Below are 23286 nucleotides of genomic sequence, written 5' to 3' on the forward strand. Positions count from 1 at the left end.
CTCCCCCAGCTGCCTAGCACCTCCCTCATGGTTCCACCTCCTTCTACTACCCATTGTGTTTTCCCGTATTCCTTCTTCACCTTTCCTGCCTATCACCTCCCTGCTTCCCCTCCCCCACCCTTTTATCTTTCCCCTTACTGGTTTTTCACCTGGAACTTACCAGCCTTCTCCTTCCCACCTCCCCCCCCCCTTCTTTATAGGGCTTCTGCCCCTTCCCTCTACAGTCCTGACGAAGGGTTCCGGCCCGAAATGTCGACTCATCATTTCCACAGATGCTGCCCGACCTACTGAGTTCCTCCAGCGTGTTGTGAGTGTTGCTTTGACCCCAGCATCTGCAGAGTATTTTGTATCTCTGATCCTCTTGTGGGTGACCTCCTGTATATCAGGGAGACCCAGTGTAGATTGGGAGACCGCTTCATCGAGCACCTACCCTCTATCCGTCAGAATAAGCGGTATCTCTCAGTGGCCACCCATTTTAATTCCACTTCCCATTCCCAATCCTCCTCTACAGTCGTGACGAGGCTCAGGTTGGAGGAGTAACACCTTATATTCTGTCTGGCTAGCCTCCAACCTGATAGCATGAACACTGATTTCTTGAACTTCTGGTAATGACCACCCACATTCTCCTTCAATATACCCCATTCTCATTTCCCTCTCTCACCTGATCTCCTTACTTGCCCATCACCTCCCTCTGGTGCTCCTCCCCCTTTTCTTTCTTCCATGGCCTTCTGTTATCTCCTATCTGATTCCCTCTTCTCCAGCCCTGTATCTCTTCCATCAAACAACCTCCCAGCTCTTTACTTCACTCTTCCTCCCCCCCCCCCCCCGGTTTCACGTATCACCTCATGTTTCTTCCTCCCCTCCCCTCACCTTCTACCTCTGACTCACCTTTTTTTCCTGCAGTCCTGATGAAGATTCTCGGCCTGAAACGTCGACTTTTCTCTTTTCCATAGATGCTGCCTGGCCTGCTGAGTTCCCATAGCATTTTTTGTGTGTTGCTTGTAATATCTCTTGTCATTGCATATTTCCTTCCCTTTCTCCTATGGTCTAATCTCCTCTGTGATCAGATTCCTTCCTCTCCAGTCCTGTATCTTTTCTACTGACCTGGCTTCACTTGTCACCTGCTAGCTATCCTCCTTCCACTTCCCCCTACCTTTCCATTCCCAAAGAAGGGTCTTGGCCAAAAATGTCAACTCTTTATTCATTTCCATAGATGCTGCCTGAGCTGCTGAGTTCCTCCAGCATCTCCTGTGTGTGGCATAATGGGAACCTTTTGCTACATTTAGACCATAAGACAAAGGAGCAGAAGTCGGCGATTCGGCCCATTGAGTTTGCTCTGCCATTTTGTCATGAGTTGATCCATTCTCCCATTTAGTCCCACTCCCCCACCTTCTCACCATAGCCTTTGATGCCGTGGCTACTCAGATACCTATCAATCTCTGCCTTAAATACACCCAATGAGTTGGCCTCCACTGTTGCCCGTGGCAACAAATTCCATAGATTCACCACCCTCTGGCTAAAAAAAAAAATTCTTCCCATCTCTGTTCTGAATGGGCGTCCTTCAATCCTTAAGTTATGCCCTCTCATACTAGACTCCCCCATCATGGGAAACAACTTTGCCACATCCACTTTGTCCATGCCTTTCAACATTCGAAATGTTTCTATGAGGTCTGCCCTCATTCATCTAAACTCCAAGGAATACAGTCCAAGATTTCTGTCGCTCTTGGCAAAATCTAACTACTTAAAATATTTATATTTCACTTCAAATATATATAATTTGCCCTGATTTTTTGTGGATGTTTATTTACTGTATGTATTCATATGTATATGTATTCTTGGCAAAGCTACATTTGGCATGTATAACAACACGCTAAGTAGTTTTCCTTAGTCTGGATTTTCAATGACTGGTAATTGAATTCTTTTCCAAAATTAATAACAACTTCCCCAAGAGACTGACTGCATTGTTAGCCTTTGTAAAGGAGCGGTTCTCATACATACAGATTAAGTTGGGAAAATTAGTTCTAAAAAACAGCTTTTTGTTTTAAGAAAGCTAACATAACAAAATCTCAAAAAGGCTGACTACTTGGTTGCACTATTACTTGCGAAAACTTGTAAGTACTTTTGTAATTTGAGCAGTATTTTTCATGTGTATTGAAGAGAAATGTTTGTACATGAAAGCCTGAATGTAGAATACAAATACAGTAGAAAATTTATAGATTTCTTTGGGAGGATATACTCCCTGAAGGGTTGTGCTCACTTGCTGTACCTCTCAGCTCTTAGAAACGAGTATCAGGAAGTAATGTCCAGGAGGCCTAGGTATTTAAATCATTTCCAATGCTACTTTGCCTCGCTCAGCTTTGCATTAAAGAAATTTTACAAATTTGATTGGTATCACATATTTAGTTATATTAATTGCCTGAATATATTTCACAGCATATTTAAAACAGTATTCACTAAATCACTGAGTAATGTCATGAGAGATCTTTTGTACTCAAAATATAAAGGCTTCCTTTCAAGAATAAATGATCAGACTTTAGAAATAACTGTGGAAGCTCACAGATAAACCTATAATCCAATAAACTGCTAAGTTTGTGGATGAGGAAGAGTACAGGTCCAATTTCTGCTCCATACTTTGGAGAAAGTAAGGCCACAGTGCATCATGAAGGGAAATAAAAGTGTTGTGATGAAGAACCAGAGTTTATATCTATCCAGTGTCCTTATGTGGGAAGTTCATTGCCTAGAAACCTGGATCTGTGCCATTATTTCTCCCTTTCAATTCTGTTTGTTTGAAAATCGCTTTATCCAAGTTTGGAACTAACCTCTGAATTAAACTGTAATCACTCTGGCAACTCAACCAAGCAATTCTCTTGTATGCTTGACATGATTTTAGTGTCTCCATTCTGCCAAGGTACTCACAGTAGAAGTACTCATCTCCTCCAACCCCTCAACGCATCAACCCATTTACCTGACCAGTTTCACTGATCACTTACTCATTCCCCACCCTCAAAAATTTACTCAGTCTCCATCCCCTTTATCTAGCTTCAGCCCTTAGTCCATAATTGTTAAATTTCCCCCACTCCCAAATCCAGCCTGGGAACTGTGTAATATATATGAAAATACCAAAAGTGCCTTGGTCTTTGAGGTTATAGTTTCCAGTGTTGTTATTTCAGTTACTTAATACGCACTAGAAGATCTAGTTCCTTCTGCTTTACTGATATTTTGAGGAGTTGATGGAACATACCCAGCAGATAGTCAAATTGTTTAACCATATAACCATGTCTCCTTCAGTGAAAAAGACATTGTGCACAGAGTCATAAGACTAATTGGCATAAGAATATCAGTTAAGATTCTAGTAAAAATAACCACGGTGGAAACCCGAATCAAGGAATATAGGTGTAGCTGTTTGGGTTATCTGGAGAAATCAGTGGTAGCAGAACATTGCATTTGCAATTGCCAAAGGATTGATTTCGATGGCACAGAACTATTGTGCCATACTAGTTGCTTTTGGGACTGCCTGGTGAAGGAAGCCATTGAAATAAAACTAGCGAATAAGAAATTTAACAAAGACAAAGGTCTTGCTCTAAGTAGGAACTGGAAGTCGATTGTTAACAAGCTGGGTCAGCGCAATCCTGATTGGATGAGGACTAACCAATCAGGTGGAATGGATGATGGGGGTATAACTACTACTGGACTAGACATGTCCAGGCATCATCTCTGATGAAGGTAGCAGATCTGTCGTTAAAACGTCCTTAAAATTGGTACCTGTACCTGGCTGGAAGCCGGAGAAGAGTTTAGTCATCATATATGGCCAGGAAAACATTAGATCATTTTGCATTCAATAGTGTCCAACACAGCCTTTAACAATGTTGCAGAATTTTATTGGAATTTAGGAAACATACATAAATTAAGAGCTTAATTCAAGGCCTTCTAATGAGATTTTAGAAAATGGGCATTTTATTTTGCATGGGACCACTTATATATGCACATTGTCTATGTTGAGGCAATGGAATGGAAGATCAACAAGTGTGTGAAGAAGTGGTTTGGAGTACTGAGCAGCCTCACCAATGTTGGAATCCACAGTAGCCAAAGCTTACCATCCCAGTGCAATCCCTTGTTGAAGAGGTCAAGGTAGCCAAGGTAAGATCATTCTTGATGCTTCAAGACTCAAAAGACCCTGTCATCAAGAACACCCAGCTGGATGTGAGATCAGGCAGGAAATGGTCAGCCTGTGTAGCAGTTGATGAGGCAGAGTCTAGATTGAAGCACAAGGAGATGGCTGGGGCTATCCAGCTTGGCTGCCAGGGACTTGGATGGACAACCCACAAGTTGTGGTCATCTTCTACAGGTAAGGAGTGCCGTGAGCTTCTAACACAAGAAATACCAGCGGTAGAAGAGGAGAAGAGGTTAGCTAAAACAGCTGGCCTGGCCAAACAAGGGACCTGGTGGGAAAGTATTGAACAATGACATCTATCTTGGAATGTTCTGTGGCAGGTGGAACCACTCCGCATTTCTTTTCTATGCATTTTCTATGTGTACGATCTGCTCCCAACACCTGCCAACCTCAGCACCTGGTATGAAGATAAGACAGACAGATGTGCTGCTTGTGGCGAGAAGGGAACACTTCAACATATTTTGAGTGCATGCAGAGTCAATCTTTCCAGCGGCATGTACACTTGGAGACAACAAAGTTCTCAAAGTTGTAACAGAAGCGGTTGAGCAGAGAGTACTGCAGCACAACTTATCTCATGCCCTATGCTGCACAGAACATCGCATATCATTTGTGAAAGAAGGCTCCAAGTCAAGGGTGTACAGCACAGGCCCACGATCAAGCACGCTTTCTTCAGCCAATGATTGGTGTGCCAAGGCTGACTTGGATGGAAAAGGCAGTTTCCCGGAGCAAATAGCTTTCACCACATTGCGTCCAGATATAATCGTATGGTCTGACACCAGTAGAGAAATGGTTATTGGTGAACTCACAGTCCCCTGGGAAGACAACATTGATGAAGCCCACGAGCACAAGTTAACCAAGTATGCAGAATTAAGATCAGAGTGCAGAGACAGAGGGTGGAAGGTTTCATGCTATCCATTTGAAGTAGGCTGCCATGGGTTTATTGCGTTCACTTCCCAGAAGTGGCTGCGTGACCTTGGTTTCACTAGAAGAGAGATCAAGTCAACCAGCAGGGCTGTAGCTGAGGCAGCAGAGACAGGATCAGCATGGGTGTGGACCAAGTATGTCCAGAGGGGCAGATAGTCAGACAGTGTATACATCTTTTGTAAACACTTCAGTAGTTGCATAGACACCTGAAGAGTAGACCATCTCTGTTGGATGGAAGCCACCAACAACTCTGATAGACACAGATGCCAGGTTTTTAAGCTCACCAGTGGGAGGTGGTGCTTTAGCACTGCTGGCCCACGACCTCAAGGGAGTCTTGATCATAAGCGGGCCGAAACTCCTGAAGGCAGATGGCAGACCAACTGATGATCCCACTGGTGATAGCACAGGACAGTTAACATCTTAGTCCAGGTGTATTTTCAATTATATTAATAATGTTCCTTTCTGTCACGCACATGAAGACAAAGATTCATATATACCTTGAGTTCTGCTTCAAGAAAATTTTTTATCACATTTCCTTATGGAAAATAATTATAAAAGTAAAATACATAGATTTGCATCTTGAAGATTTTGCATAGACAAAGTATCAAAACAAAGTCAAATACAGATGGGAAGAAATAGTCTTTAGATAATATTCCATAACATTGCCTTTAGTAACTTCTGACTAAGTTCTACAGTACATCTAGTGAAACATGTAAACTTCATTGACTTTGTCAATTACACAAATCAATATTTGACAAATTTGTTAAAATATTCCAAACAATTGAGGTACAGTTTGTTTGATGCTGCACTTCATGCTAGTGTTCTCAGTTCAATTTCATTCACCAATGTTATTACTTGATTCCATGCACATTGTCTTATTATGATGTGCGTGGCAAAATAATGTAGTACTGAATTTAAATGGATGGAAAAATTGGACATCGATTGTGAAAATGACTTTCCCACAATAGACATGATAATTAAATTTCAGGCAAATTTTTGGAAAAGGGTGGATTTGTTTTTTTGAAATTAAAGCCAGCAAGGCTATGATCCATATCTCTCCTCTTATCTAAATATTATACATTTGGCTACTTAAATACAAACAACCGACAGGAAATAAATAAAGACAAACCTAAAACAAATGGGAAAACTTTATTTTATAGTTATGAAAGAAATTTAAAGATGCCAAATATAACTTATCAAATGAATACTTCAGTCTTAGCAGTATAGCAGGAAAAATGCAAATTAGTTTGTTAAATAAGACTAAATTGATATTTAGCTCTGTTGACATTTGCATTGTTGACATGCAAATCAATTTGAGTTGCTTTAAAAATTAACACAATTCCAAAGAATCACAATGTATACAATATAAAGTTTTTTTTAAACAGGTGTTTATATAAAATACATATTACATTGCATTTAGATATTCCCAAGCTAAATATTGCTGAAAGATCAAATCAATTTGCATCACATTTGATTCATGTGACTTTATAGCCAACTGTGTGGAATGAAGAGGCAGAGACTCATCGTGAATAATCTGGAAGAAGACTTGTTTTGAAAGTTGTCAATGTTTGCCAAACAATTTACTATTTTATCACCAATATTTCAAATATCTACATTTTTGAATCTTTTTATTTTTCAAAGCTACATAAAGAAAAAAAAAGTTTTGATTATAGCAATATCCGAACATTTCTTATTAGTCAAATTGGGTTCTGTTATATACAGTAAAAAAATAAATTATTCACAGTTTTTATATATTCTTCAGTTAAACGTCTTTTTATAAGTAGATTCCAAAATCACTGCACTGTGTTCTCCTGCTGGGTGCTGTGCAATTCTCATTTTTTAATTTGGTTAAGGCATCATTTACTTTGGTTTTGTGCAAAGGCTCAGCTTCATGACATGACACTGCACATCATGAACCTGTGTATTTTGTCGTTTCCTGATCAATACTGGATAACAGTGTTTGGGATAAATACTGTATATAGAAAATATGATGAACGAATTTTACAAAATAATGTTCTAGGATTGCCTTAACTTGTAGCACTTCAGCAATCTATCCACTCGAATGTTTCTTCCAATTTTTATTTAATATTCCTCTCCTCTGCACCACACATTCCATTGAGCCATACAGCCTTGAACAGAAACTTAATGGCTTTCTTCTAATCTTTATTTATTGCTCTTGCTCTCTCCCCTCCCACCCCCCCCCCCACATCCACACACAAAAATTGTCCCATTTCTATTATACATCATCCCAGATATTGCACGGCTATTGTTGACCTGTCATTGCCAATGCAAATATGTATCCCACAATCCTGAACCCCTATACAGTCCTACACCATCAAATCAACTTTCTCAGAAATGGTTAACGACATTACAATAATACTTCCAAGCCAGCAACAACAAAACACCAACTGAAAGAGCAAGATGGTGCTCAGAATACTGAAGTCTATTTTCAATAACAAGCATTTGGAGATTCTCAAAGCAAGGTGATAATTTTGCACAGATATGATTAAATTCTTCAAGATCTTTACTTTGCTCACTTTTTAATATACCTGGGATGAGCTACCATACCTTATCCAAGATATCATGGAAAGTTCAGGAAATATATGGATCTGTACATTTAAAAGATTTCCTTTAACAATAACTCTTGGCTCCATCCTGAACAAATACAGACCATTCCACCACCCCTTTCCACAGACAACCCTCACCACCACACTACCTTCACAGGGGAAGATACTGAGAGGATCAATCTGCTGGTTATGATTGGATCAAATAACACCACATTCTTTCAGTCACAGACTCCTACAGATTGGCTTTGTTAGTGTCACCTTCAACCTAGTTTAAAGCCAATGGGTTGAGACTCCACAATTGAGAATAACACAGCAATACTATATATACAAGCTAAAGAAGGCAAGTTGGAAAATGCAATTTTTATATCTTTAAACACTGGTGCACACGGCTGGTTACATTTGTGAAGGAGCTTTCTAAATCTTGGAATCTCTAGGGTTCAAAATCCTCGAGGTGAGTTTTACACTTTTAATAAATATTGTTTTTAATTTTAAACTAGGTGATACCTGGAATAAAAACTCAAAACAATTGGTAAATTTAATTAATATTTTGAAGAGAAAGAAATATGTTAGATAGAATGCTTTTCTGACTAAACATAAATTAGAATTAAAGAATTATAATAAATTAGGAAATGATTGAAATGGAAAGGAGATGTACGATTTTTTAAAGATATCACTTAAATTTTGGCTTTGATAATTCAGAATTCAAATTGTGTTCAAGGTAGTCTGACTGAACTTTCATTTTGACAAAAATGTCGCAAAATGTCTCAAAAAGAAGCCTACTTTAAAAAAAAACAAGAAAATATCAAAGTTTAGGAATCACAGTCGCACTGATCTCATGAAACTAGGGTTTGCTGCTCTAAATTTTGGACTGTATATCACCAACAGTAGAAGAATCATGTGAATGTAGGAAATATGCATGATCATTTTCTTATTGCGTGAGGTTCAGCTTTTTTTCAATGAGCAATTGAATATTTTGGCATGTTCATGATCAGAGAAATTTGCATGTAATGAAACTGCGGTTAGCACTGTAGCCTTGGTGCCTCACTGCTTCCGAGGTCAGCCTGAATTCGATTGTGACTTCTGAAGTTGTGGGGGGTTTTCATGATCTCCCTGTGAATGCCTAGGTTTCTTCTCTGTTCTCCAGTTTTCTCCCAAATCCCAAAGCTGCTGGGAATAAGTGGGGGAATAACTCAGATGTTGACTGCCAGGAAATGTAGAGGACCGACCCAAAAGCAGAGCAGGAGAGACTATTTTAGCAGTAAATGATACTTTGTTGTGTTAAGTGTCTGTTCTCTTTTCTTTTGTGGCCCCTTGTGGCTTGTTATTTTGCAGTTTAATAACAAAAGTAACTGACGGCTAGGAGCAACTGGTTTTAGCTGGCTGGTTTGGTGGTTGAGCAAGGGCTGTGGATGAGAATTGGGTTTAAATAGGTTGCAGGTGGTGAGTTGGAAATGAATAACAGGTGGCTTATTAGCTGTGTGGAGACTGGGAGGTACCTGCCTGTGCACACCTGACAGGACCATCCCTCCTATGGCCAGCATTTGATGGCCCAGAGTTATCTGGATGGTTCTGATAGAACTCCTCAATGAGTGATGGATCCAAGATGAAACTGGATGGCACCCAAGACCTCTCTTCCCGCCTATAACCTTCCCAGTTGACCAGGTACTGCACACCCTGTCCACAACAACAACCTTCCACCATCCTTGGTTCTGGAGGTGCAGGCTCTGGTGGGTTGAGTGGTCCACGGAGGCAGGACACAAGGAAAGTAGGTGTGATCCTATGGGCTGGAGATATTAAGTGACTGGGTTGATGCGATGGATAATCTTCAAGGGGACAATGAATCGGGGCAAGAACGTGGGGGTGGTGTGCAGGGGCTGATCTCAAGTGGACAGGGATCCACGGTCCCCACCCTGGAATAGTCTCGCTGAGCGTCCTCTGTGCCCTCTTCCACGCATTCCAGCCTCAGCAAACCCGCCACCACTGACTCCTCCATGGGGAATAATGGGGTTGGTAGCCTTGAAGCACTTCAAAAGGTGATATACCTGTGGCAGAGGTGTGCAGATTGTGGGACAGTTCAGTCCAGAGCAGATACATCTTCCATGTAGAAGAGTTAGGGGTAATGAAGCATTGAAGGAACTTCTCCATTTGCTGATTCTCTTTCAAATTGAGCATCTGTCTGCAGATGATAGCGAAAGGACAACTCACTAAGGTGCGGAGAAGGGAGAAGGGGGCTGAACAGAAGTGGGAGACAAAATTGTGGACCCCACTGTCCTGAGTTAAACTACGCACTGGAGAAGCAGGTCCACCATCTCAGCAGCTGATGGATGTTTGGGGAGAGCAATGAAGTGGGCTACCTTGAAGAACTGGTTCATCACTGTTATGATCAACAAGACCCCATTGGACTGTAGCAAACCCGTGACAAAATCCATTGTGATGTAGGACCACAGGCATCAGGGGACACAGGAGTCCTGAGGGCTGTTGGTTGGATACATTGGGTGCAGACAGTGATGAACTGATGTACATCTGCCATCATAGTGGTCATCAGAACCAGTGTCGCAGAAAATCCAGTCTCTGATGCACCTGGCTTTCCGGAGAGGGTTGAGGAGTAGGCCCACTGGAGTGTCTAAGAGCACACGGTCACCAACACGTACATGCAATTGTCAGGTGTGTCAGCTGGTCCATGAGGCAACAGGGTGCTGGCTTTTCTCACTGAAGGCAATGACGAAGTTGTGGTATTCCAGTAGAAGTTTGGTGAGGTTGAGAGTTTTCTCTGTCTCCATGGATTTATGGGGTGAAGTCAACTGAGTTTGCAGGCAGGTGGGTCCCCAACTCAGCAGTGAACCGGATGACCAGGCAAAGTGAGGGTCATGAGAGGAGAGCCAGGGGTAACCCAAGATAAGAGGATAGTAGGGCAAGTTGATCAGGAGGAATTGGACACTCTCCTATGCCCACGTGTACAGACAGTGCACACACTCCGACAATGCAGAACCACAAGGGACGTGTGTCAATGGCCATGTTGCTGAATGGGTGAAAGATAGGCTTGGTAGAAAGTCCAAGCTGTGCACACACAAAGTCCAGTCCAGGAAGTTGCTTGCTCCGCTAGAATCTATCAGAGCCTTCTGTGTGCATAGGGTGTGCTGGACGACAGAGGGAGAGAGTTGGACTATGGTGTTACAACGAGAGGATGGGTGGAGCTTACCAGATAGAAGACGCCTCGTCTTTACTGGTGATGTTGTTTACCCGGATGCAGAAGGCATTTGATGCAATGGTGATTGGTGACTTTGCAGTAAATGCAAAGTTGTTTTCCCACCAATGCTCATGCTCTTGGGGGTGTTAAGGGAGCTCTCCCTACCTGCATGGGTTCTGGAAGCATTGATAATGAGGGTCCTGCAGTCTGAAGCAGCTCTGGGAATGGAACTGGGGTTTGGTTGGTGATTTGGAGGGTTGTTCCACAAGACACTTGCCAATTTGGAGGGCCAGAGAGATGACACCTTCGTAGTTGGTGGGCATCTCCCAGGTAAACAGGTAGTCTTTTAAGTGCTCTGAAGGGCCATGATGGTAATGGGCCCGCAGTGCTTCTACATTCCAGCTGCATTGTGCCACGAGGGTCCTGAGTTCCACCATGTAATCCAGTACCTAGCGTGAACCTCGACACAGGCAAAGTATCTGATACACTGCCCCCCTTCCACTTTCTGGATGGTCAAATCCCCGCAGCATCTCAGCAGTGAGTTCCTCCTATTTATTGTAAATAATGGTTTTAGCAGCAGCCCAGGTCAGAGCTTGGCCAGTCAAGAGAGAGATGACAATCTTAACTTGGTCTATAAAACAGATAGGTGGAACTGAAGTGCACTAGGGCAGGAAGCTGAGGGGTCGGGTTGGGGATGCGTTGAAGCGACTGGGTACTGGAATTTGGGGCTTCAAGGGAGGAGGTTGACTGGACAGCATTGCTGTATCGAGATGGAGATCTGGTTGAGTGGTGAGCAGATGGACACTGCTTCACTCCTGTCCGTAGACAACTTCTTTTAGGCAAACGTACTCTGCTGGGTTAATCATTGGCTCACTCATCTTGTCAAGAAATGTAGAGCAGTGGAGATGCTTTTACCAGTAAACAATATTTTGCTAATAAACTGCAAAATAGAAAGCCATGAGAGTCCTCAAAACAAGAGAGATCAGATACTTACCAGGACAAGGCAACAAGGTAATTGAAGGCCAAGTGCAACTGGTTGAGGCTGGCTGCTTCGCAGGGTGAACAAGGGCTGTGGATGAGAGCTGGGTTTAACTGGGCTGAGTGGAGACTGGGAGGTGCCTGCTTGACAATGATTCAGAGAGTTTAATAGTTTCCTTCACTGTCTTAGGAGAATATAGTTATGTGAGAACTCTGTGTATTGACATTGGAAAATTCTAGGAAATTGAGTCATCTTTGGGACAAGGGACATAATTCAGGGTTCTGACTAAAATAATAAACAGATATTAGTAGGTGTAATTTTCCCTATGTGCTGCATCCAAACACTAGTTTTCCCCACAGTTCAATCTCAAACATGATTTGGAAATACACTTGCAATATATTTGTACTCTCTCAAGTGGAAGCATACCGTTTTTTGGATTGCTGCTTAAACAGAACTGTGTCACCACCTAGTGGATAAATGATGTTATGCAGTCTAGGATGGACTGGGGTTGATTAAGTTCTCAATTACCGCAGCTTCAGTGAACAATCAAATTGGTGGGCAAGTTGATGATTTTCAACATCTAGCTGCTTAATTATGACTCAATAGAATGGACTGAAATGTTAAAACAGTACTATAAATAGATTACAACTCTGATCTACACAAAAGATGATTCAATTTACCCTTTTTAAAAATAAACATAATTTTCACATAGAAATCTCCCACATCTCAAATAACGTTGGGGGCAAGAACATGAGTAAGGGAAAGAAAGTGAAAAGGGGGGGAGTGCAGAGCTGGTTGATTTAATATACATTTGTATGACATTTTTGTAATATTTTAATTGGAGGATTATCATCTCTGAATTGGTTATATTCTGAATTAGAAGTTGAGGAATGTAAAGATTATACCTAAAACATAAAGGACTGACCTGTGATTTCTAATCTGTCATTAGTGGCAAATTATTTTTCTGCTTTGTGACATGATTAATACAATACAGAATAAAGAAATCCCACACATCATTTAAAAAGCAGAATGTTTAAAGAATGTGATTAAAAGAAAATATTAACATTATAGAATTTCAGTGTTTATTCACCACTAATAAGGAATAGTCTCTGAGCTTCACACAACAAATGAAGAACTTTATTAATCAAGCCTCATGTTAGGGTAAGATTACCCTATTGCTTAGGATGCTGAGGTGGGTAAAAATGCAATAATAAATGGGCATTCTATCCAACTCAATTTCAACCTGACCATTTCTGGTATAAGGAAGGCAGGGTGGTGGCCAGTATAACTAATCTAAATTTGGGTGGTGACTGGCACTGAATTTTTGTTGAAGGATGCTGTGAAGGTCTCCTTTTATCCAAACTATTTTTTAAAAGATCCGTAGAGCAGGTTCCCCGAGCCAGATGGAAGGCTTAATGGTTTTGTTGAGGTTAATTCTGTGTGGGTAAAAGGGACAAGAGAATTTCCAGCTCAACACAAAACTTTAACAATAAATTACCTTTGCTGTCTATACACTCTTCATTGCACACTAGCTCCCCCAATCATCTTTCTGCCATCAATACTATCCTGGGTATTTGTCCTCATTTACTTTGCACCACAGTATATCTCCAACTTACTTCAGGTGACTTCAAATCATAGATTCTTAAAATGGAGCCACTGGCACACACATGATACAATCAGCTTTCAATCTGGTTGATTTAATTTGGGGAAACCTGAGATAATAAAATAAAATACAGACCCCAGGATTTAATTTGGCAAATCTCTGGGAAATCTAATTCTCAGTATTCCAGATCCTAAATTTCTCCTTCAGTTTTACTGCTTTAATTAGCTATACAGCTGGGAAATTTACTTCAATGCCAATTTTCGAATGAAATGCTTCAAGCAGTAAACTGTACTAACAGAACATTGCAGAAAGATTTCTAAATGCTGATTGAGGTACCCTGATAAAGTATTATGGACTACAGTAGACTGCAGTCCAATGTACAAAAATTGTCATGTAATTTTAAGTCAAAATCCAGAAACTCCAGTTTTGAATACTAATTTTAACATGAGAATTACTGTTTAATTCCGTTACTTCCAATCAACCTGCAACGCATTGTCATGGAACAAAAGCCATTATAACCCCATGAATGAGAAATTATACTTTGCATAGCAAATCATAAATTGCACAATCATTCAAATGTTCTCGTTATCAGTTTTGTATTTCTCCTTTATTCTAATGCACCTACCAAGAAAACATCACTACATTCCTTTTTACTACATCTTCAAATGCTGATGGTAAATGGAATGCCTATCTTTAAATTTATTGTAATTGAACTTTTAATGATGAGAGTAGCTGCCAGTTTCCAAATATATACATGCCATCATTTATGAAAAGGACTGAAACTGCCTTTAGTTATTATTGGAATGAAAACAGTTGTAACTGCAATGCTGTCACATCTTCCTATAGATGCCACAAACAACATTGCTCTATTATATTTCCACAGCATGCTATAGCCATTTGGAATGAGGTAACCACGTACCAAATTCTATCTGCCAATGAACTCAGAAATATTCAATGGTTCTGAGATTAATGAGCAATTTCACTAAACTTTTAACCTGAAAGTGAAGTGTCTTTTTTTTTTTAAATCAGAAGCATCACGTTGGTAATTTCTGATGCCCTCACTGTGCCAGCTGTGCAGAATATTTTGCCCAAATGACCACCATCCTTGGGCTTGATTATGCTAGAAAATTATTAGAGTAAGACCTAATCTTATTCTTAGCTAACAGGCACACATTTCAGCAAAGATAACCGAAAATGGATCAGTAACTGATTTTCGTCTTTCACCCTGCTGAGGATAAGTACTTTTCTAGCTTATCTCGCTATTTTTACACTGGTTGTCGGGTTTACTAATAAAACATCAGCAGAAATCAGAAGTGTTTTTATTTGAATTATATATAATATTAAGTTATCTCTCAATGATAATGTTATAATTCTTGTCTTTAAGCAACAACATGAAGCTTTGGGCTGCTATTTGTATACAAACAATATAATGGATCTGATTGCAAAAGCAGCACTGTGGCATTTTAAAATGCATTGTGGGCCATCTAGTTTATTCCCTTCATGAAAAAGGCACTTACACACCTTCAAAAGTAATAAAAATTAAAAGTCATAATAAATAATTGCCCGGTAGAATTTTTTTCAAATCAAGGATTTGTCAAGTGACCTATACAATGTTAAGTGTAACTATTTAATAGTAGGCACTGAACCACCCAAAAAAACTACAAGAAGAAAAACTTGGGGGAAAATTGATTTACAAATAGTATTTAGTGTAACAGCAGCAACCAAGAACGAATGTCCTTTGTATGCAGCTTCTCACTGGTGCTGGCATATGGTGCAACTCAACTCTAGAAAATTGTTAGAAAATTGAATTGAGTCATTTTGGCAGATTTCAAAAACAAATCAATTTACGATCAACATTATGAACATTTTATAATTTTCTGCTGAAGGCACTGATTCTTAACATTGCACTGATAGCCCTTGAGTGCTTTGCTCAATTCATCAGTTTTGTGCAAGTCGAAATATTTGCAGACAATCTAACTGCAAGAACCATCATACTCAAACTCAATATGCTGCTCAGCCAACATTGATTCTGCACCTGCCCCCCAGCCCCAGAAGTCATACTGGATAATAATCAGGAATCCAAGGTAACCTCCTTTCCTGAACTCTAAGCTATGTGAGGTTTTTAAACATACCCTAAGATATCAGAAGGAAAATTAAAATGGGACCTTCCCAATATCTATGACCCAGCATTATAGGAGTTGCCTTGACCAATTGCATGGAAGCTACACTTATTTACTTTCACATGAGCTATTTTCACTGAAGAACTACAGATAACATGATAAGCAAGGCTGAAATTCACAATCATCAATCACATTCAGCATTTTAAAACACTGGTTAGAAACACATTTGATAAGTGAACCCATTGCTTTGGAATTTGAAAGGTTTGTGGTTAGTAACTTGGGCTAAAAATTACTCTGATTTCAGATGTTATCTTTGCATGCTCCATAAGATAAGCTCTCCCTCAGACACTTGAGCTGCTCTTCACCAAGTCTGATTTTATCTTCCAGCTCTCGCTGCTCAATGATGAGAGCAGATTTCATCTTTACAAAGTGAGTGTAATCCTGGAGCTCATCTTCTGACAAATGCTTAACCAGAATATCATGGACAGCGCGTTCCCTGCGATCCACGTGTTCCTTTAGCTCTTTGGCCTCTTCAAGTTGTGCTGTGAGTTGCTTTTTCTTTTCATTCAGTGCATGCTGGAAGTTAGAAGGAATTGTGTTAGTCTTATCTTCATTTGATTTCTGCATTTTCCTTTATTGTTTCCTAGGCATTACATTATGTTGGAAAACACAATCATGCAACATTATACCCATCTAACTGTAGTCACGTTGTGAATAACAACAGGCTAGGTAGCTATTGCAGTCATCACAACTGAGCTCCATTGTGTTCTCACACAACACTTACATTAGTTAGTTTTCACCATGGTTACCAGGTAACAACACAAATACAGGGACAAGGCTTTCATTTATTCTAAGATCAAGCAAGGATTTTTGCTCCCCCACATGGAGAAGTGAAATGGTTGTTCTCATGAAGAGCCTCTGACCTGAAACATTGACCTGAAAAGAAACATCTTTCTACAGATGTTGCCTGATCTGCCGATTCTTTTCAAATTTTCAGTTTTAATTAGCAAATTATTTTTGATGAGAGAACAGAAGATGAACATAGTAAATTTCATCTGTTTGAATTTTCATACAAGGTGGCATTTTCAAAGTAAAGAGAAATCTGGTTAGTAAAATTGAAACTCTTAGAATTCAAAGATGAGGGGCATAAAAATAAAAGGCAGAGTCAGGGCAAATGTTTGTTTTAAGACTGGAACTTAGTAAATTGTTCTGCACAGGGATGTCTGCTTTCATTGGTCTTCAGTAATTTGTTGCAGGTCATTGAGAGGTTAGCAGAATAGACAAACCATAGATGAAATTCAATACACCTTCCTATTTGAATGATGAATATGATAGAAGTATGAAACTGCAGTTCTAAATGATATCAACATCAGAGAAATATGAGTGTATATGCACACAGACATTTGCAAGTACCTGGTCAAGTTGAGAGAACAGTTCATAAAGAACATGGGATTCTGGACTTTCATAAAGGTTCCAAGTACAAAAACTGTGAGATTAACCTCCAACATTAAGAACAACTGTTTAGGCCACAGCATTTCAGTTCTGGTTAATAAATGTTAGGAAGGATGTAAAGGACATGGTGCTATGTTGAAAAAGCTCCATGGATGAGGTATTTCACCTACAAAGACTGGAAGGGTGAGGAAAGAAAACTTGATAGATGTGTATAAAACCCTAATGAGCTTAAATATGGTGACTATAGAGGAACTGCTTTCATTTGTGGATGTTTGAAGGACCAGGGGATAGATATAGAGGCAAATATTCAATGGGGAAAGCAAAAGAAAAACTTAATTGAATACAGACTGAGCCAATCAGGGTTTCTCAAGGGGAATTTGATGTGCACAAGGAAAAATCATTTGTAGACAAAGTGAAAATATGGGACTGATTGAATTGCTCTAAAAAAAAAGCTTACCTGAAACTGATGTGATAGAAGACTTCCCCTGGTGTCAGAGTTCCATGATTCTGTTTGATTCTGGCAAAAGAATCTTTTAGAGCCACCCAACACAACTGATGTGGCCTTGGTTTGTTATCTCATCAGAGAATCAAGGCAACCCTCTCCAAAGTGGGGGGAGGGGGGTAAGAATAGCAAACTGCACCTGGAATATCGAGTCTTTTTTTTGGCATTTGAGGAAAAAACAAATGGTCTAGGCCTGCATTCTCAAGCAGTTTAGAGAAACAAGAGGTGATTTCATTGAATCTTAAATTTTTGAAAGGTCTAACAGTCTAGATGCAGCAAGATATTTCCCTTGCTGAGGAGTCTAGAACCATCGTATTCTCAGAGTGGGTGGGAAGGGTCATTAAGGACATCAAAAAGAGAGAAGAAATCTCTTCACTCAAAGGGTGAAGAACTTCTTGAATTCTCTAACCAGATGGGCTGAGGGGTTCAGTCATGGAGTTCATTTAAAGCAGAGATTAGTGAATTTCTGAACATTAAAGTACGTGGGGCAAGTGCAAGAATAGAGCTGGATACATGATCAACCATGACCTTTATTAGATGGCCAGCTCCAGCTTCTAATTTGTATGTTCATGTGTAACGATGAACTGAAATATCAGCTTGGATTAATTGCTCATGTCCATAGAGTGGGAAAGATGCAAATGAGCACCAAGTTCCATTGCATCTGCTATCTTTTCAGAAACACTTTGAATATCTACAGAGAATCTAATGAATACACTGTAAAATAGTATTTGCTGACACTACCTACCCTTTCTTCCTCGTTTGCATCAGGATCCAAATTATTTAAGGCATTTTCCACTCTTGCAAGACGACCCGAGAGAGACAGTAAGAGATTCACGACCTTATCCAGATCCCCAATGAACATTCGGTACTTATCAAACTCATTTGGTTTGCAGACATTGTTCACCATTCTTTCTGCTTCTTCCCCCAGGGCACAGTTTGCACTGATGTCTTCTAAGAGGCTCTTCTGGGCTTCATGCAATACACTGAGTTTCCTGCTAAGACTGCAGATCAATTGTTGCTGTGGAAATCAGGGAGAAAAAATATGGAGTAGAAAAGTATATGAAAAAATGTTTTCTCCAAGAAGCACAAGTTATCCCTGAGCAGAAGCAGCATGTGCAAACCTGGAGCAATATAACAGCAGTTTGCTAGAAAAGAATTCCAAAGAAAGCCTGTATTACACCTCCCTTTCATTATCTGAGGCCATTTCATATCCAGGAACGGTGTATTACCTTTTTTTCTATCAACTTGTTGTCTTCTTCCTCTTCCTCATCCTCTTCCATACAGTCTTCTGCCATTTTGGGAAGGTCCTTCATCTTATTCAGTAGCTCAGCCTTGGCAGCAGATGTGCTGTAGTAGGTGGAACAAGTAGTGGAGCCAATCATTGTTGAAGAGGTAGCCGGCAGTGAAACCCTGCAATGAATCCAGACCCATTTATCATTTTCTTTTATGCAATTAACAAACTGGAAATAAAATTCTGAATTAAATGCCCTTCCATCGGGAATTCATTAGCATATGCAATAACATTGTATATACTGCATGCAACAGTCCTACTGGCATCCAAACTATTAATATTTCAACCCGTTCCATCCAACTCATCTCAAATTTTCAACACATCATTTCCCTTTTGTTTCATGCAATTTTGTCTTTTTGAAAGCCTCTACGCAATTTGTTTTCTAAGGTCACTAAATCTAAACTTTAAGCATTCTCTATTTCTAAATTTTATTTCATCCAGCTTTACTCCCCTAGATTCTGATTTAACCAAAACCTAAAATGTTCTACACTTACCCTGGCATGTTCATTAACTTCAAAGACCTCTACCAGATGTCCTACAATCTTCCCTCCCTTAACAAAAAACCATCTACCTGTGTTCCTTGTAGACGTAATCTCTAATTCCTCGTATCACCCTTTTAAAACTTTTTTCTAGTTTCCTCAGTGTTTCAGTGAAAACGAGAAATAAACTATGTCTGACAATGGTCCTAAACAATTTCAGCATTACTTCTGAATTCTGTAATAAATCCCAGCATTTTTAACATCTTTGCTGACCTTCAGTGTTGAAGTTAATGATTTGTTCACCTTACATCCAGACCACTTTATTTTGTTGTACCATTTAGTTACTCATTCTTACATGCACGTGGTTTCTGATTTTCCTACTAATCTTTTAAAACTCGTGCATTACTCATCTGCCCAGAATTCATACATTCTGCATTGAAATGAGCTCTCTTTGTGTTAGTTATATGCCAAATATTGTATGACTTTCAAATTTTGATTGCAAGTTATTTAATTCCAAATTATTAATCTAAATAACGAATAAGTGATCTCACATGTTGTGCTCTCTTCAAACATGAACTATTCTTACTCAATCTTCCACACATACTGGGATTTCTATTAATTATTCAATTTCTTTACCTTTCCATTGCCATTATCTACAAGTTCATTCCACTCAAGGATTAGATATCCTATGCCCAGTTTCCTCTTTATTTATGTCTTGGAAAAAGAATGCTTTTTAATATTTAAGTTGATTTTTTCAGGTTTTTTTTTGCTTCCCAATAACTTTAGTTTAAATGCCTCTTATAAAATCCTTTTGGTCCTATCTTTCAACTTCAAAGTATTTTTCTTATTTTCATCGTATTTACTTTCCTCGTTAGTTCTTCATTCATCTATCATGCCAAAAAAAGTTTAAAAAAAATACATTTCTCTTGAAATTTTTATTGAGAAGCAGCATGGAATAAGCTCTTCAAGCCATGCTGTCCAGCAATCCCCCAACTTAATTCTAGCCTAATCACGTAACAATTTACAATGCCCAATTAACCCACCATCCAGAGAAAACCCATGTGGTCATGGGGAGAACATATAAACTCCTTACATGGAGCAGCAGGAATTGAATTTGAGTCACTGGTACTGTAAAGCATCGTGCTAACATGCTGCCGAGATTTTATTACAAGTAATTCTATTACTTTCAAAGATTTCTGCATAGTTCTTCTTTACTTCTACCCAAATGCCCACAGAATTTACTCTGATTTTTATTTTGAATTTTACTGTATTACTCCCCCGCACTTATTTTTATCTGTTTGGTCCATTCTTCAGGATTTTTTTTCCCCTTGATGGACAGAGCAAAAAGATCATTCTGTAAACTTTTAAAACACTTGTTTCCCTATTCATTCCCATAGTCCTTCCTTCTGGTAACTCGGGAACAGTTGGACTCTCACATAATTATTACTTTATATTTGTAATTCACCTTGCAGACTTGCTATATCACTCACTTCACCAGTTCCCTCCAATAGGTGGCGATTCTTTGTACTGGAGTGATGGTTCTCTTGCCTCTCAATTCAATTTTTAAGGATCCTGCATTTATCTTAGAGCTAGTTACATGTAGATTTTTTTTAATGTAGAGTTTGGTTATAAATTCAGTGCTTGCACAAAATACAACTTGGTTTACAAGATGCAATTCTGTGCCAGCTGACTTTAAAGAACAGATACAACCAACTTTCTGTTTCCTGGCACAGCTGTGAAATACAAATTATGTCCACGACGTGGCAACAACTTAGACACAGGCTCTGGACCACACCTTTCATAAGATATGTAAAATATCCCGAAGCTCTATTAAAATTGCTTTACATTTAACTACTGTATAACAGCTTTGTATTCTGCTCTGTCTTTTTCTCTACATATAATCTACTTGAGAGAGAAAATGTAAGTAGATGTTTTAGCTGTGGCAAACAGTATATTCGACCTTCACCAAATCACCACTTTCAGGTGTCCAATTAGTTATGAAAAAAAAAATGCTTTGCTTGGATAGCACAAATGTACCCAGTGAGGGGAGTTAAGCTGATTACTTGACATCAGGTAGAGTCTAAGAGAGGTGGCTTACAAGAACTTTTTTTTTAAATGCAGAGGAAGAAATGTACAATAGATTCTGATTAATTGGGGCAATCACTTATTTGGGACAACTCTTAAAGACCAAAAGTAAACTGAGAAAATAGCCAGGATTTTCTTTGTTTATTTGGGACACTACGCCACATAATTGGGACAGGAGACTGTTTCTAACGAGTGTCAGTTGCCATTGGACGTTACAGCATACTTTGAGCGAACAGTTCGTAAATAGCATCAGCTGCATCCGCTTGTGTTATATTACCCATTTGGTCTGATGGATACCGATGTAAAAAGCAGTGTGAATATGCAGACAAGGAAAGTGATGACCTGAGCTGGTGACGGCACAGGATGCCAGGCAATTTATTATTGGATTATGACACTAACTTCATGCAGGAAGGCAATGAAGGCAGTCCACTATCTGCACTAGGTGTCTGCGCTGATTTTGTTCACTTACAATCAAAAGAACTTGGCAGTGTACACTGGTTGAATTCCTCCATCGATAACCATTAGGAATTAGTTTTATAGTTCTGTAGTATTGGTAGCCTTCAAATTTGTTTTATGTTTCACTTACATACATCATTTCCTACTCAGTTACATGGCAGTTTGTCTTTTTAACTGTTCTCATGAAACTTCGGCTAATTGGGAAAGCTGCTTAATTGGCTCAAAATGTACTGGTCCCATTGTGACCCAATTAACCAAATCCACTGAATAAGGATATACAAAGATCTGCAAATGGATTAGGCTCCCCCTCTTCTTACACAATATGAGCAAACGAGAGTAGGAAATTTGTCTGATATGTAGCTTATGGGTCCCCTAAGCTGAATTGAGCTGCTGATCACAGTAGAGCTAATGATATGGCCACAGTACTCACAACTTGGCTGACAAATTTTAAATGGTCAAAATGTGTGCTATGTTCTGGTATTTACCCACCATTATTCAGTGTCAAATGCAAGATTTGAACCAAAGCCTTCTGGATGTAGCTAGAGCATTGTATTCAACTTCCTTGTCCATCTAGTTCCGAATGATGTGGGAAGCAGTGATGCAGCTCCTTGAAGATGCACTTAATGAACCAAGGCAATGTGCACGAAAACATTTCAGAGAACATCAGTGATTCTGAAAGAGTTTTTGCACTTTCATGATAATTGGGTTCAAAATTAACCTCGCACTTCCTTGGTCTAAAGAATATGTGCCAAACCAATACATTATCCAATCCCTCAGTATTTCCCACAGTTGGCCAGATCCATACGTAATTACAGCAACACATTAATGGGCAATGCTATACTAAATGTATTCCCCAATCAAACCTCAAGGCTGGTATACATAGAAAGCAATCTTGTTTAAGAACTGGTTTTCCTGCCTTCTCCCCATAACCTTTGATGCCCTGACTCATTCAGTGATGTTGTGGGGATGGAACTGGACTCTCTCACGGTGGTGTCTGAAAAGAGGATGCTGTCTGAGTTGCATGCCATCTTGGACAATGTCTCCCATCCACTACATAATGTACTGGGTGGGCACAGGAGTACATTCAGCCAGAGACTCATTCCACCGAGATGCAACACAGAGTGTCATAGGAAGTCATTCCTGCCTGTGGCCATCAAACTTTACAACTCCTCCCTTGGAGGGTCAGACACCCTGAGTAAATAGGCTGGTCCTGGACTTATTTCCTGGCATAATTTACATATTACTATTTAATTATTTATGGTGCAACTGTAACGAAAACCAATTTCCGCCGGGATCAATAAAGTATGACTATGACTAGTCATGTACCTATTAACCTCTGCTTTAAATATACCCAATGAGTTGGTCTCAACAGCCGCTGTGTAAATCAAATCCACAGATTCAGTATTGTTTGACTACAGAAATTCCTCATCTCTGTTCTAAATGGTTAGCTTCTACTGCGAGGCTGTGTTC

The 23286-nt window shown here is 39.6% G+C and overlaps 1 protein-coding gene and 1 long non-coding RNA gene across 7 annotated transcripts in view; one reads left to right on the top strand and one right to left on the bottom strand.

The window, feature by feature from the left end:
* The window catches only part of LOC134353006 (uncharacterized), a 35807-nt gene extending 17108 nt beyond the window's left edge, over window positions 1-18699 (top strand). Inside the window, exons 3-4 of the long non-coding RNA XR_010019528.1 lie at window positions 15939-16095; window positions 18434-18699. This is a non-coding gene — a long non-coding RNA (uncharacterized LOC134353006). The remainder of the gene's footprint in view (window positions 1-15938; window positions 16096-18433) is intronic.
* LOC134353003 (protein Shroom4-like) overlaps window positions 7310-23286 on the bottom strand; it is a 156089-nt gene continuing 140112 nt past the window's right edge. For all 6 annotated transcript variants that reach the window (XM_063060757.1, XM_063060759.1, XM_063060758.1 and 3 more), the window contains 3 exons: window positions 18735-18915; window positions 18251-18523; window positions 7310-16127 (listed from right to left, as the gene is read on the bottom strand). In XM_063060757.1, the coding sequence (XP_062916827.1) occupies window positions 15852-16127; window positions 18251-18523; window positions 18735-18915 (730 nt within the window). In that variant the 3' untranslated portion in view covers window positions 7310-15851. The remainder of the gene's footprint in view (window positions 16128-18250; window positions 18524-18734; window positions 18916-23286) is intronic.

This window comes from Mobula hypostoma, chromosome 10 (genome assembly GCF_963921235.1).
Source record: "Mobula hypostoma chromosome 10, sMobHyp1.1, whole genome shotgun sequence".
Taxonomy (NCBI): Eukaryota; Metazoa; Chordata; class Chondrichthyes; order Myliobatiformes; family Myliobatidae; genus Mobula; species Mobula hypostoma.